The following is a 15,329-nucleotide window of genomic DNA, read 5'->3' on the forward strand; positions in this document are numbered from 1 at the left end:
GCAATACAAATGCACGTAACATAACATAACATAACATAACTAGCCAATGTGCTACCAGGATCACTCTGCCTTATGACCTTCTGACTACTCACTGCTATGTGTGGCATCTAGCAATCATAGGGTGCACTATCCTGCCCATTCCCAAGATGTCAGACCCCCTCCTTGGATGTTAGGAGTTTAGTGGCCCATCCTTGATGTGTGTTTGCCTTCGGGCTACAGGCCCACAGGAAAACTGGTTTGGGGACTGGTCAACCCTGGTCAACCCTTTCTGTTCCCTCAGTCAGCCTGTCTATCTGAACAAGGGGGCAACCCTAAAGGAGTGTGATTGCCAACCAAAGGCAATATGCCTTTGAAGCTCGCCTTTTGGGCTAACACCCTGAGTGGCTTCCTTCAAGGGGGAGGAATCACCTCCCTCTGTAGCAGGCTACTATTGTTCTAAACCTGGGAGTCATTCTGACTACTAACCAGGAGGACAGAACTCTGTTTGGTGACCAGAAACTGTTTGAGGCCACTGGACAAACTGGGCTACAGAGTGGCAGGATTCTAAAAGTTTCTTTTCCTTAAAAATTAAATACAAATCAACCTGGGCATCAAGACAGATTTAATGCCATGATTGATTTGAGACCATAAAGTACCCACTGTAGTAGTCCCATTCAGAAATGAGCTGGGCTGAGGGGGTCAGCTAGTAACTCTGTGTAAGCCAATGTGGCTACCAATTTTGCTGCATTCTCTTTTTAAATCTAAGTGCTAGAGTCTGACCAGAGAGAATAACAATGGGCATTGTTGTTTGACCTTGTCTAGTGTGTTCAGACTAAATCTGAGGAAAATAATTAAACACGGAACCATGTGCAGGTTCTGTGTGAAAATACAACGTGGCACAAATTGCATTATATAGTTACATGTGCAAAAAAAAAAGCAGCCTACGATGTGCATTGTTAGGCTAACAATTTGGAAAACAACAATGGGCCATGCAATAAACACATGACAAATATGAACCCTAAGCTTTAGCTTTAAATATCTTTGAGCTGCCTCTAAGTCTGACCATAATCCTCATTTTTTAATGAATTTTATTTAAAGTAATGAACACCTAAAAGAGACCTGAAACCTAAATAACATAGCTTAACCACCTTCCTTTTTAATACAATTTTCAATTAAACTTGCCCCAAGTCTTTTCAATGTTGCCTTAATTTAATTGTAATACTTATTATTTACTTATTATTATTACCTATTTTATCCCTTATTATTACTTATTGCTTACGGTAGTTGATGCAATTGCTATACATGCAGTTAGTACATGGATGCTGTGATGTTGAAGGAGCATCCACAAGGTGCAGTGTCTTAGATGTAGCTAGCAGGGCAATACTCATGTGAAAACTGTGAATTGTTCCCAATGCTTAATTTGAGATGGTGGCTGCAGGTGGGGTTTAGCAGCACTCATTTTTGGGGACAGACATCTATTTTTAATTCAACAGACTTTGATCCAAAACACGAGTAATATAATGAGGAAGGGTGTGTAGCATGGTGAATGAAGGAGGCATGAGATGGAATCAAGACTAGATAGCCCTGGTATTTGTCAATCCAAGCATTCGGCAGCGCTGGCGGTACTTCTGAGAAAAACTTGGGGCACTGACACTTATTATTTTACAAATTAAGAATGTGTTCCCTGTGTTGCTGCTATGTGTGGTGCTCCACTGCATCCTAACTAGGGTTTGGATCATAAACCACAGCAGATGCACGGCAGACTATAAGAAAAATGGAACAAAGTGAGTAAACTACTAAATACTGGATGGAGACAACAGTGCTGAAAATTAAAGTATAAAAATCACCCCTGTGATAAATGAAGGCATTCAAACAAAATTCCACAAACTGGGAGATGCTTGCAGTCAAATGTTTTGGACACTTTGAAGTTTCTGAATCCAATTTGGAATAATGTAATAAAGGCCAGCACAGTATGTTACCTGCCAAAAGGGATTTCAGCTTTTCCATGAGTGTGTATTTTCCCTCATTGCAGAAAGTCCCAGCGAAGTCGTCCAAGTCTATGGCCCAGACCATGGCGCCTCCAAAGCCGTTCTCTTTCAAGAACTTCACCTAATGAAAGAAAGCACAAACAAGAAGAAATAAAATAGCATCTTCAGTCCTCATATGGCAGTACTGCATACATCTAACAGAAATGAAATGCTTCACACTTTGATTATTGAGTATCCCTTCATTAGAAGTTGGTAATGAAGAAGGAACATTTACAAAGAATAGATGGCCATATTAGATGCCCTTCTATATAGTATGGAGCAGATGCTGAAACAATTGATAGAGGGAGTACCAAAGATGTCGCTAGAGTGCCAAATCTAGAGTGTCGCTGTGATGAAGAAAGCTGATGTCCTTCTACACAAAATCAACCCTGGTTCGCAAGCCACTTGACATGACGGGCCTCTGTATTCAAGCTACTAACTACAACAATGGCCCTTTACATTATTAACTTAATCAACCGCTCCATATGCACTGGTGCCATTTCAATGGCATGGAAGAAGGGGATAGTGAACACGTTATTAAACGAGCACTGCCAAAGTCAATAGGTCTGGCATCATAGTATTTTTTGCTTTCTTATTGCAAACCGATGCAATCAAAACAAAAATAAAAACAAAACAAGCCTCGCATTAAACATAGCCACTGTCTTCATGCAATAAAAATGTTACTTTAAAAAATACTTTCGGGCGTGGCCAAGATGGCGAGCTGAGTGGTCGCACTCGAAGTGAGCTCCGCCGTCCCGAGGCCCTAGACCTACCGTGAATGAGCTGATTCTCCCCCCGGAACGCTACGATTCATGGTGCGGGGGTGTTCAGGCATGGAGTGGCGACTGTGAGCTTGTTGCCGCATTCCGCGGTGCTTTTCCGGTCTGGGGTACGGCGCCATTACAGGGAGAAGGTAGGGCCTGGTGCACGGCCTGGGAGAGAGACGGACCCTGCCCGAGTTTGGGCGCCGATCCGAGTGCACATAGCGAGATCCCACCCTATCCGCTGGCCCTGGACTTCGCCGCTTGTACTTGCGGTGCGCACAGTGGGTCTGCCTCGGGCGGCCCGGAGACGGAGGGGTTCCGACACCGAGCCTGATATCGGCATCTACGGGAGGCCGCGGCTGGGGCCTGGGCCCCGGACTCTGACCTCTTGGTTGGCCGCCTTGGGGTTCTGGAAGGATCTGTGGTCCCTCCTCGCCTGTTCGGGGCGCCCCTGCTCGGCCCGGTAGGACTCTTCCGGGCGTACCCGGTTATTGATGCGGAGCGGCGAGGGAGGAGCCGGACCTGGGGCCTTGCGCTAATTGAGGCCGTGGCTTTGGCCTATTTCCTGGATCTCGGCGGCACAGCGCGGCGGGGGCCTCACAGCCCGCCGGTCTGGAGAGCGGACCAAGGAGCCGTCTGCTGGATCATCTGTGGTGAGCTTGGTGGCTGGAGAGCGCTGGGGTGAAGCGCTGTGACCGGCTCCCTAGAGCGGCGAGAAGCTGTGGGCTGGCTACTGCCTTTCCGCCCGCCATTGCGCCTGTACACTAGCGCGAAGTTGGACAGCTTCCTTTGGGTTGGCCCGCCTCGTGGCGGCCGAGGTGCGCACTCCTGCACTGGCCCGGAGAGGGCGAAGACGGCTAACCTGGCATGGTTGCGGGCTCCGTGTGGCCCCTGTGGTCCCGCCGTGGTCTGGCTCGAGGGGGGATCCCCGGTGGTGCTGGGGCCGGTCAGCTCGAGACAGTGAAGCCTGTGGAGCTGAGGGGAGTGCGCGAGCGGGCTCTGTGGACCTAAAGGCCTTGGAGGGCGGCCGGTCACTAAAGGAGCAGGCCGCGGGTCCCGCTGCAGTTCTTGCTTTGGCGGTGAAGCGACCCAGCCCCTTGGGTCATTGGAGAGACTCCGTGTGGGGCCACTGGCCAGGTCCTGAGACCGCACTGGGGGCTGAGGCATTGGACCCCCGAGAGAAGCATCTCGACGGCCATCATGGCACAGAATAAGGGGTCACGGAAGGGAGATCGCACGTTGCCAGAGATGTTGCATAGGAACAATACGAGACAGGATCGGGGTCAGCCGTCCCCATCTCACCCGAGTGGTTCCCAGGGAGCAGGCGTGGGGGAGCCGCCGGTTACGAGGTCCTTCCTGGAATCCCTCTTCAGCTCGCTGAGGGACGACTTCCAAACGCTCAAGCAGGAGGTGGCGGGAGAGGTCTGTGAGATACGGAGGGAAGTGGACGGCCTGGGTGACAGAGTGGCTACGGTGGAAGATGCGGGCCATGCCAGGGACGAGGAAATTACGCACCTACAGCAAGAGGTCATCCGTCTTCGGGAGCAGCAGCTTGACCTGCAGTCACACACGGAGGACCTTGAAAATCGCTCCAGGAGGAACAACATCCGTGTCCGAGGCATTCCGTCTCGAGAGGAGGGGGAAGACGTCGCATCGTACCTTGGAGACCTGTTTCGAGAAGTGTTGGGAGAGTCGGCTGACTTTCCTATCCGGATTGATAGGGCGCACCGAGTGGGCCTGCAGCGCCGGACTTCGGCACCCCCTCCGGATATCTTGGCCTTCTTGCCGGACTATCCCCTGAAGGAGCGGATACTGCAGGAGGCTCGGAGGAGACCCTCCCTGGAATTCCGGGGCCATCGAGTAGCCCTTTATCAGGACCTGGCCGCATCCACCCTTCAGAAGCACAAAGCTTTTAAAATTGCGACTGACTTTCTTAGGGAACATGGCACTCAGTACTCTTGGGGACACCCTTTCCGTCTCATCTTTCGATGGAATGGAACCCTACACCAGCTGCGTTCCCTTCAGGATACCTGCGGAGTGCTGGGGATCACTGCTACTGAGGACGGAACTCCCACGCCCCGCCGGAGTCGTATCACCAGAGATGGTTGGCAGACAATCCCCGGCCGGCGGTCATCTGCTTCCTCGACAAGGTCGGACTCTCCTGCGGCTCGGTTGGAGCCGGACGCTGAGGTGCGGGATGGGGCCGAGGATCCTACAGTGGCTGAGGTGGCTCTGACAGCTTGAATGAACTCCGGGGGGAGATCGACATCGCACCTATGGACGTGCAGGTTTGGGGGTCTGGGGCGGTGGGGGGCACTGAGAGGTGCATGGTGGCTGGACGTCCACTTGTGTGACTTTCTGCAGGCTTGTCCGACGAGGACCGGACTGGGACACTGGGTTTGCGGGGTTCCTGGCGGGAGGGTGGGGGGTGTTCGGGGTAGCTGTGCCAGTCCCAGTTGAGGGAAGGGACTGGGATAGGGGGGGTGGTTGGGGCGGACCGGGGTCAGTTGGGGAGGTTCAGAGGGGTCGGGTCGGGGTTGGAGGGGGGGATCCGGGTGTTGGGGGTGGGGAGGGGGGGGTCGTCCAGTGCACATGGGAGTTTCTAGTTATCCTGGCAGTGTCGGTACTTTTTGGGTTGCTTCCACTGAGCTATAGCATTTGTAGTCTGGCTTGTCCTCTTGATTTGTGTGTGCATTGGAGTGGCGAGGGGTGGCAGGTGCGAAGCATTTTGAGGGCTGTGGGTTTGCGGGTGGGTTGTATGCTCACTGGTTTGCATGGCACGGTTTGCTTTTCATGTCCCTGCTTGTTGCTCTGTGCTTTGCTGCGCACCATGCAACGCTACGCCTCTGTCCTCCCAGTCTTGCTGCTGTGGGGCCCTGTTGCTTTCTGCTCCACCGTTGCCCATGCCCCCTACCACGTGTAAGGTGGTGACCCTGAATGTCCGGGGTTTGAATAATCCTGTTAAGAGGCGGGCAGTCCTCTCGCTCTTAGAGAATACACAGGCAGACATTTGTCTCCTCCAGGAGACGCACTTGCTATCACAGGACACACACAGACTCAGGTCCCATAAGTTCCATTCACAATTCTTTTCCTCTTGCACCACTAAAACGGCTGGGGTGGCGATTCTGGTGGCGCGGCACTTCCGGGGGGAAATTCTTCACAAATTCGCTGAACAAAAGGGTAGACTACTGGCTTACCGGTTTAAGATAGGGGGTCTCCTGTTTACGATCGGGTCCTTATACAGTCCCAATGAGCGGCAGGACCGCTTTCTGCAGGCGGCGATCGAAGAGGTCACTGCTACTCAGGATAGACATATCATACTCGGGGGGGACTTCAATATCGTCTTTGATTCCGCACTGGATAGGTCGGCGCAACGCTCCCCTCAGGTCGGGGAACTCTCCGCGGACCGTAGAGCTCAACTTGCAGAGGTTGACCTCCTTGACCTATGGCGACATCTACACCCGACGGATAGGGACTACTCGTATTACTCCCACGCGCACAAGACGTATGCACGGTTAGATCACCTCTTGGTTACCTCTCCGGTAAAAGCGCTGGCCTCGGGAGCGGAGATGGGAGTGATCTCCCTTTCGGACCATGCCCCTGTTGAGGTCATGCTGAGTGTGCCTCCGACGGCTCCCCGCCCTCGGACATGGCGCCTTCGTGACACGGAAGGAAGTGGTGGCTCGCATTGAGACGGTGATTCGAGAATTTCAGTCCCATAATGACAATGCGGACACTAACCGAGCTACGCAGTGGGCAGCCATGAAGGCTGTTGTCAGAGGGGAATTTATAGCGATCTCATCAGCGGATAATAAGGCGCGGCAGGCCAAAAGAGAGGAACTTACGGATCGGGTGAGAGAGCTAGAACAGATCCACCGCAGGACGGGGGCTCCCCGAATTTGGCGGCAGCTCAAGGAGGCTCGGAAGCTTCTAGCAGCCCTGGACCTTGACCGGGCGGAGTATGCGGCGTTGCGGTTGCGTCACACCTTCTACACCGGTGGGGACCGCTGTGGCCGGTTGTTGGCAAATAGGCTCCGAGTGGCGAGGCAATCCCAGCTTGTTAAAGAAATCTCTGACCCGACGGGGCGATTGGAGACTGAAGACGCGCAGATAGCAGCTGTCTTCCGCAGGTTTTACGAAGATCTCTATACGGGAGATCCCCCGAATGAGGAGGCCTTGGACGCGTAACTGGGCTCGGTTACCTTGCCTTCACTAGAGCCTGTACAGGCGGACCACCTAGACAGAGACATCCGGATTGAGGAGGTGATATCCGCTATTGCCAGACTTAAACATGGTAAGGCGCCGGGGCCGGATGGCTACATTGCACTATTTTACAAAACATTCTGTACAACGTTGGCTCCCATCCTGACGCGTCTTTTCAACTCCTTCGCGGAACCTGGGGCCATCCCGCCCGATCTGCTTCGAGCCACCATCTCGGTAATCCCTAAGCCCGGTAAAGATCCGACACAGTGCGGATCGTATAGGCCGATCTCTCTTTTGGATATTGATCTGAAGTTGTATACGGGGATCCTGGCCGCTAGATTGGCTCTCCACCTGCCCGGTCTAGTCGATCCCGATCAGGCGGGTTTTGTCCCCGGACGGCAAACGGTGGACAATACGAAACGTATAGTCCATTTGCTGGAAAAGGCCTCCCGGATTCCTGGAGAACGGATGCTGTTGGCAGTGGATGCGGAGAAGGCATTTGACCGAGTCCACTGGCCTTATCTAGAACGAGTGCTGATGAAAGCAGGCATAGGAGAGAAATTCCGCTCCATGATTCTTAATTGTTACAGTCGCCCGTCGGCGGTGGTCCGGGTCAACGGGTGTGCCTCTGTCTCTTTTGGCATTGAACGGGGCACCAGGCAGGGCTGTCCGCTCTCGCCCCTGCTTTTTGCGCTATACATGGAGCCGTTTGCCCAGCGGATGCGTGATAACCTGATGGGGACTGGCATCCGGATGGGAGGCTTTGCACACGCTATTAGCCTCTACGCTGACGATGTTATTTTAACCATTGACAGGCCTCGCACGGCTCTACCAGCATGCATGGAGGAATTGGCCTCTTTTGGCACTGTGTCAGGGTTCAAGATGAACATGGGGAAATCGGTGGCGCTGGATGTCTTCCTCGAATCGGACACTAGGACATATCTGCAACAGCGGTTCCCCATGCTCTGGTCTTCGGGAGCGGTGCCATATCTGGGGATCCAGATTGCCCCTACCTTGCCAGCTATGGTGTCGGCAAACTATCGGGCTCTAGGTGCCAAGATTAGGGAGGAATTGGGCCGGTGGAACCGAGGCATTTTTTCCTGGCTCGGCAGGATAGCTGCCGTCAAAATGACGGTCTTGCCTCAGGTACTGTACCTCTTTCGGGCCCTGCCGCTCCAACCACCGGTGGGATGGATCTCGCAGCTGCAGGCAGACGTTTCTCGGTTTGTCTGGCAGGGTAAGAAACCCAGGATGCGTAGGGCTCTCTCACTGCTGGCCCCGGAAGCTGGTGGGTTGGGTATCCCTGATTTCCGCAAGTACTTTCAGGCTACTCAGTTGCGTTACCTTGTGGAATAGAGTAAATGGGAGTCTGATAAGCATTGGCTCTTTCAGGACCAGTCGGTAGCTGGGAGGCCCCTGCAGGAGATCCCTTTCATGCGCTGCCCGCACCGGCCTAAAAACCTCTATGCCTCCTTTGTCACAAGGGTACCCCTGCGAGTGTGGGATGCTACTAGCGTTTTGCGTGGTCTTACCATGTTTCCGTCTCCGCTCACCCCGCTGGTGGACAACCCGGACTTTACTCCGGGGATGGAAAAGGGAGCGTTTACGAAATGGCGTCAGGCGGGATGTAGAGCCTTATGTCACCTTTATGGCCCGGAGGGAGTTATCCCCTTTCCCCAACTCCGTCAGGAGTTCTCGCTTCCGGAGACGGAGCGACTTCACTATATGCAGGCTCGCCACTGGGCTCTCCAGCCGCAGGTGAGAGGGACGGCCGACCGGCCTTTTCTCCCCTATGAACATTGGCTCATGACGCGGACTTCGGACTCCAAACTGATCACTGACTTGTATAAGCTACTGCAGCCGCCAGCGACACACCTTTATCACCCTGGGAGGGAGCGATGGGAGCGGGAGTTGGGGAGGACACTAAGCCCTAGAGAGTGGGAACACATATCCTACAGAGCGAGGCACTCAGCTTACCACATGGGGCTCACAGATATGCTAACTAAAGTCTCTACCTACTGGTATTACACACCTGAATGAGTGCGTGAGTTTGATCGTAGTAAAGATGATGAATGCTGGAGGGGATGTGGGCACCGAGGTACTCTCACTCACATACTATCGGACTGCCCACTCCTGGAACCTTACTGGAGGGAGGTGTTGGATGAAATTGATTCTAACTTCGAAATTGAACTGCCCCGCTTCCCTGCCTATACCCTGTTGGGGCTTCCAAATGATCTAATGTATCCCCTCCGGTCTCGCAGGGGAAGACAGATAGCGATAGCTCTAGGCTCCGCTGTCCAGAACATCTTAATTCACTGGCACACGGCCACGATACCATCTATCACCGGCTGGCTTCACAGCATATGGCATGTGTTGGGTATGGAGAAAATGTCCCTTACGGTGGCGGGTGATGTGGATCAGTTTAGGGAACTCTGGCAACCCTTTCACTCCCTGTTGCTTACTGAACTCACCTGTCCCAAGTATCTCCGCCTTCTACGGCTCCCGGCCCCGGGGGGCTCTGCCCCATGATCTCCCTATGGACTGCTCATCCTTGACACTGAGGCTCTGATGTATGCCGCTATTAGGAACTGTGCACTGGACGAGGGGTGGGAAGGGGGGTGGGTGATGGGAGGTTGGGAGTTAGGGAGGTTGTTGGGGGGGGGTTTTGTTGAACGGTTCATGACACATTGAGGCGACATATGCCTTCTACTATTGAGCGGTCGAGATCCACAGAATGACACCTGTTGTTGCCGCTTTTGGACTCTGGCGTTCCGCCCTGCTATGTCTTTTTGTATTATTTGTCTGTCCTTGTGTGTCGTGCTGAATAAAATACTTTAAACCTAAAAAATACTTTCACTGATGCAGCTGTTTACCTATTGATGGTTTTATAACAAGCCTTTCAGTTGTGCCATGCATTTTATTGTTTTATATTTTTGAAGGAGACAAGAACAAATCACTACCACCAAACCTAGCACCCGAATTGCAGAGAGCTATGCTACTATGTCACAATGTCACTTAAACACTTTAGAAAATAAAGGTTAAAAAATGTGTGTAGGCAAATTAAATAGCCGAAATTTTAAAGTTAATATTAAAAGACAAAAAAGAAAAGAAAATGTACACATTGTCACTGAAAAAAAATGAACTACTTTCGAGCGAATGAGAAAAACGCGCTCAGGCTTTGTGCAGTCCCTTAAAGTGAAGGAAGCCAATGGTTAAAGGAGGCTGACCCATTGCCCCACGTGATTGCACTGGTGGGCGGAAGCAAAATTATAATGATAATTTAAAAGACCAGTCAGTGGATGAAGTCTGCTTACCAAACATCAGTCTATGTATGCATATTATGTCCGAATATTTTGGAAAAACAATATTCTGTCATAACAGCTAGCTGCCTCAAAGGTCGACACAGAACTGTGAAATTGCCACTGGTTTGAACATTTTTGCAAGCGCTGCTTTGGTCCCCAGCCTGGCCCTGCCGTAAGGGTATTTGAGCTAATCTCAATATACAGTTCCCAGAAGAAAGGGGATATTTTACAACATCCTGGGACCAAATTATAGATAGGATTGCACTGTCCCTATTTGCGCCGCAGTGCACCTTTAATTAACTGATAATCTGCTGCCCCTAGGGCCGGACTGGCTACCAGGCGTTTTGGAAGGCTGCTGAGCCTAGTTCTAGGACACCCCCGCGCCGCACGGCCACCAGCTGCTGCGTGTGCCCCCTCTCCTGGTGCCTCGCTGCCCGGCTCTGCCGCGTGACCACGCCCCCTGCCCTCGGGCGGCGTGATCCATCCTGTAGTGCTGCCTGTGTTCCCTGACTGTGCTTCCTGTCTGCCCTGGTATTGTTAGTGTATTTTTTGGTTTTCTTGTTCCCCACTTGTGCCGTTTTTGCCGCCCTCGTCGCATCCCTCCCCGCTCCCCGCTTCCCGCCATCTTCCTTAACCCCGCCCCTTTTCTTTCTGTACCCTCCCCGCTCCCGCCTCCCAGCTGCTCCGCCCACCCGCGCACTTGGCCTTAAATGGCGACCGTGCGACGCGGGTGAGTGTGACCTAGTTCTAGGACACCCCCGCGCCGCACGGCCACCAGCTGCTGCGTGTGCCCCCTCTCCTGGTTCCTCCCTGCCCGGCTCTGCCGCGTGACCACGCCCCCTGCCCTCGGGCGGCGTGATCCGCCCTGTAGTGCTGCCTGTGTTCCCTGACTGTGCTTCCTGTCTGCCCTGGTATTGTTAGTGTATTTTTTGGTTTTCTTGTTCCCCACTTGTGCCGTTTTTGCCGCCCTCGTCGCATCCCTCCCCGCTCCCCGCTTCCCGCCATCTCCCTTAACCCCGCCCCTTTTCTTTCTGTACCCTCCCCGCTCCCGCCTCCCAGCTGCTCCGCCCACCCGCGCACTTCGCCTTAAATGGCGACCGTGCGAACGCGCAGCGGGCGCGCCGATTGTGCGCCGAAGGCGCGCCAAAGGTAAGCCCGTCTACGCCCGTCCGTGCCTGGACCGCGCCCAGTGCCAGGACCCCTGGCCCTCGAGGACCCCGACCGACCCGCCTGACGTACACCGCCGCCACCCTCATCGCACTCAACACCGGCCGAGTTCCGGGATGCTACCGAGCCACCCCACGACGCGTCCACGGACCCTTCAGCTGCAACACCTGCAAGTTCACCTGCATCTGGACCTGCCCGACACCAGCACCCGCCAAGCCGAACACCAGCAGCAACCACCTCAATTGCAACCTGCTCAACACCCGCTCCGTCCACAGATACGCCATCGAACTCTGGAACCTCCTAGACGCCACAGCCCCTGACGTTGCCTTCATCACGGAGACTTGGATGAACGCCTCCTCAGCGCCTGACATCGCCATCGCCATCCCAGAAGGCTACAAGATCACCCGGAGGGACCGCAACGCCAACCAGGTGGGAGGAGGCATCGCCATCATCCACAAGGACACCATCCGCATCACGACCAGCACCGACAACACCCCACCCTCCGCCGAACATCTGCATTTCCAGATCCACACCGACCCGAATACCACCCTCAGAGGCACCCTGATCTACCGACCTCCGGGACCACGCACTCAATTCAGCGAGGACATCGCCGACTTAGTCAGCCCGCACGCCCTCCCCTCCGCTGACTACATCCTCCTGGGGGACTTCAACTTCCACCTGGAGAACAACAACGACTGCAACACCAGTACCCTGCTCGACAACCTCGCCAACCTTGGACTCAAGCAGCTGGTGTCCACCCCCACCCACCTCGCCGGACACACACTCGACGCCATCTTCTCATCCAGCAAAGACATCGCCTTCAGCCACGCCACAGAACTCCACTGGACGGACCACAGATGCATCCACTTCACCTTCAGAAGAATGACGATCCACCACCACCAGCAACAGGTTGCCCGAAGAAGCTGGAACAAGATCACAGCCGACCAGCTCGCCGCTTCCCTGAGCCAGCACCCTCCGGCCAGCTCAGCGAACCCCAACCAGGCCGCCGACAACCTCTCGAAGTGGATCAGCAAATGTGCAGACGAACTCGCCCCTCTGAGGATCCCGCCCAGCAGACCCAGCAGTAAGAGAGCCCCATGGTTCACCGACGAACTCAAGAGCTCCAAGAAGAACTGCAGAGCCCTCGTGAAAGCCTGGAGAAAGGAACCCACGCCGGACAACAGGACCACCCTCAAGCTCGCCACCCGGAAACACCACCAACTGATCCGCACCGCCAAGAAAACGGCTTTCAAGAACCGACTGGACAACAACGCACACAACTGCAAGGAACTCTTCAACATCGTGAAAGAGCTGTCCAACCCCAACGCCGGAAACAACGACATCACCCCATCGCAAGACCTCTGCAACTCCCTCGCCTCCTACTTCCACAACAAGATCGCGGACATACACAACAGCTTCAGCACTCAACCGACGCACGCCACGACCGCAGCAACGCCACCCACCACCACCCTCCGCGCCTGGACCCCAGTCAACACCGAAGACACCGTCCACATGATGAACTCCATCCACTCCGGATCTCCGACCGACCCCTGCCCTCACCACGTCTTCAACAAAGCCGACACTGTCATCGCACCCCACCTGCGGGACATCATCAACACCTCATTCGACACCGCCACCTTCCCCGAGAGCTGGAAGCACGCCAAACTCAGCGCTCTACTAAAGAAACCTACAGCAGACCCCAGCGAACTCAAGAATTACCGCCCCATCTCTCTACTCCCGTTCCCAGCCAAAGTCATCGAGAAGACCGTCAACAAGCAGATGGCCGCCTTCCTCGAGACGAATGAATCCCTCGACCCATCGCAGTCCGGATTCCGTGCCAACCACAGCACCGAGACCGCCCTCATCGCCGCCACCGACGACATCCGAGCCCTGATGGACAACGGAGAAACAGCGGCCCTCATCCTCCTAGACCTCTCCGCGGCTTTCGACACGGTCTGCCACCGCACCCTAGTGCAGCGCCTCAGCAACGTCGGAATCCAGGAGAAGGCACTGGAATGGATCGTCTCCTTCCTCGACGGAAGAACACAGAGAGTCCGCCTACCACCGTACAAGTCAGAGGCCACCAAAGTCATCAGCGGCGTCCCTCAAGGATCCTCGCTGAGCCCTACTCTCTTCAACGTCTACATGAGCCCCCTCGCGGCCATCGCACGCCAACACAACCTCAACATAATCTCCTACGCCGACGACACGCAGCTGATCCTCTCCCTGACCAACGACCCCGCCGCCGCCAGAGCCAACCTGCACTAAGGGATGAAAGAGGTAGCCGAGTGGATGACGACGAGCCGCCTGAAACTGAACTCAGATAAGACGGAGGTCCTCATCCTGGGCTCCTGGCCCTCCGCCTGGGACGACTCCTGGTGGCCCCCCGCACTGGGCTCCGCATCCAAACCAATGAACCACGCACGCAACCTGGGCTTCATCCTGGACTTCTCCCTCTCCATGACCAGGCAAGTCAACGCCGTCTCCTCGTCGTGCTTCAACATCCTGTGCATGCTTCGGAAGATCTTCTGGTGGATCCCCACGGAGACCAGGAAGACCGTCACCCAGGCCCTCGTCACCAGCCGACTGGACTACGGCAACGCACTCTACGCCGGAACCACCGCCAAGATCCAGAAGAGACTCCAGCGCATCCAGAACGCCTCAGCCAGACTCATCCTCGACATCCCACGACACAGCCACATCTCCGGACACCTAAGAGACCTGCACTGGCTCCCGGTCAACAAGAGAATCACCTTCCGCCTCCTTACCCACGCACACAAAGCTCTCCACGATCAAGGCCCGAGCTACCTCAACAACCGCATCAACTTCTACGCTCCCAAACGCCACCTCCGATCTGCCAGCCACGCCCTCGCCACCGTCCCACGCATCCGTAGAGCCACTGCAGGAGGAAGGTCCTTCTCCTACCTGGCCGCCAAGACCTGGAACTCCCTCCCGGCCGACCTGCGCCTGACCCAAGACCACCTCTCCTTCAGGAAGAAGCTCAAGACCTGGCTGTCCCTCGGGCTGTGAGGGATCGCGGATGTTACTAGATTAGAGAAAGGTAACGATCTCCTGGTTCATGGCTTTTTTAAGAATCTTAGCTGGTAGCAGTAAGCAAGAAATCAGCCTGTTGCAAATGACTTAAAGAGGGTCATGTGAAAGTTTTTCAAAAGAAGCAAGATGGATACTTTTTTCCATGTGAGAGGAAACTGACCAGAGACTAAGGGGCAGATTTAGAAGCCCCTTGAGTCATTTTTGCGCTGCTGTTGTGTCACTTTTTGTGACGCAGCAGCAGGTTACAAATGCGTCCCATTTACAACGCGACACATCTAGGGAGATGCATCACGTTGTAAAGCCATGTGTCTCATTATACCTGCATCAGGTAAACTGTATGCAGCGTGGGTGTTCCCACGCAGGAAAACCTTGAAAAAGTGACACCGTGAAATCTACAAGATTTCACTGCGCCACTTCTAGGACACCACTGCGTCAACACCTTACGCCTGCAGAAACAGGTGTAAGGAGTGACTCAGCACAATGAGGATAGGCATCAACAATTATTGCTGGAGTTGGGTCATGCTTGCAACACAATTCCAGCAATGTGTGACTTTTGCGCCACCAGATGCATCAAAATTTATGACGCATCTGTCAATCCTTGTGCCACGGTGCACATTATTGTAAATACGGCGCATCCATGGTGGCCCAAGCATTTCTCAGTTTGGCGCAGGGAAAGTGACTCATCTCTACAGATGTGTCACTTTCTTGCAAATCTGCCCCAAAGTTGCTATTTAAAAGTGGCACAAGATGGGCAAGATGGCTTTAGCCATTGGGTGAAGGACCTGCGGGGGACAGAGATCTGAGGGTGCAACTTGTCGGTGCTGCTCCATGCA

The 15,329-nt window shown here is 54.2% G+C and overlaps 1 protein-coding gene across 2 annotated transcripts in view; it reads right to left on the bottom strand.

Annotated features, from left to right (window-relative positions):
* LOC147712856 (acidic mammalian chitinase-like) overlaps positions 1 to 15,329 on the bottom strand; it is a 147,744-nt gene that overhangs the window by 6,304 nt on the left and 126,111 nt on the right. The window contains exon 10 of one of the 2 annotated variants that reach the window (XR_015296025.1): positions 41 to 2,088. Coding sequence is in view for 1 of the 2 variants with exons in the window: in XM_086923518.1 (XP_086779644.1) it covers positions 1,959 to 2,088 (130 nt within the window). In the remaining variant the exon portion in view is untranslated. The remainder of the gene's footprint in view (positions 1 to 40; positions 2,089 to 15,329) is intronic. The other variant, XM_086923518.1, reaches the window with a different exon arrangement.

Source organism: Lissotriton vulgaris, chromosome 5 (assembly GCF_964263255.1).
Source record: "Lissotriton vulgaris chromosome 5, aLisVul1.2, whole genome shotgun sequence".
NCBI classification, from domain to species: Eukaryota; Metazoa; Chordata; class Amphibia; order Caudata; family Salamandridae; genus Lissotriton; species Lissotriton vulgaris.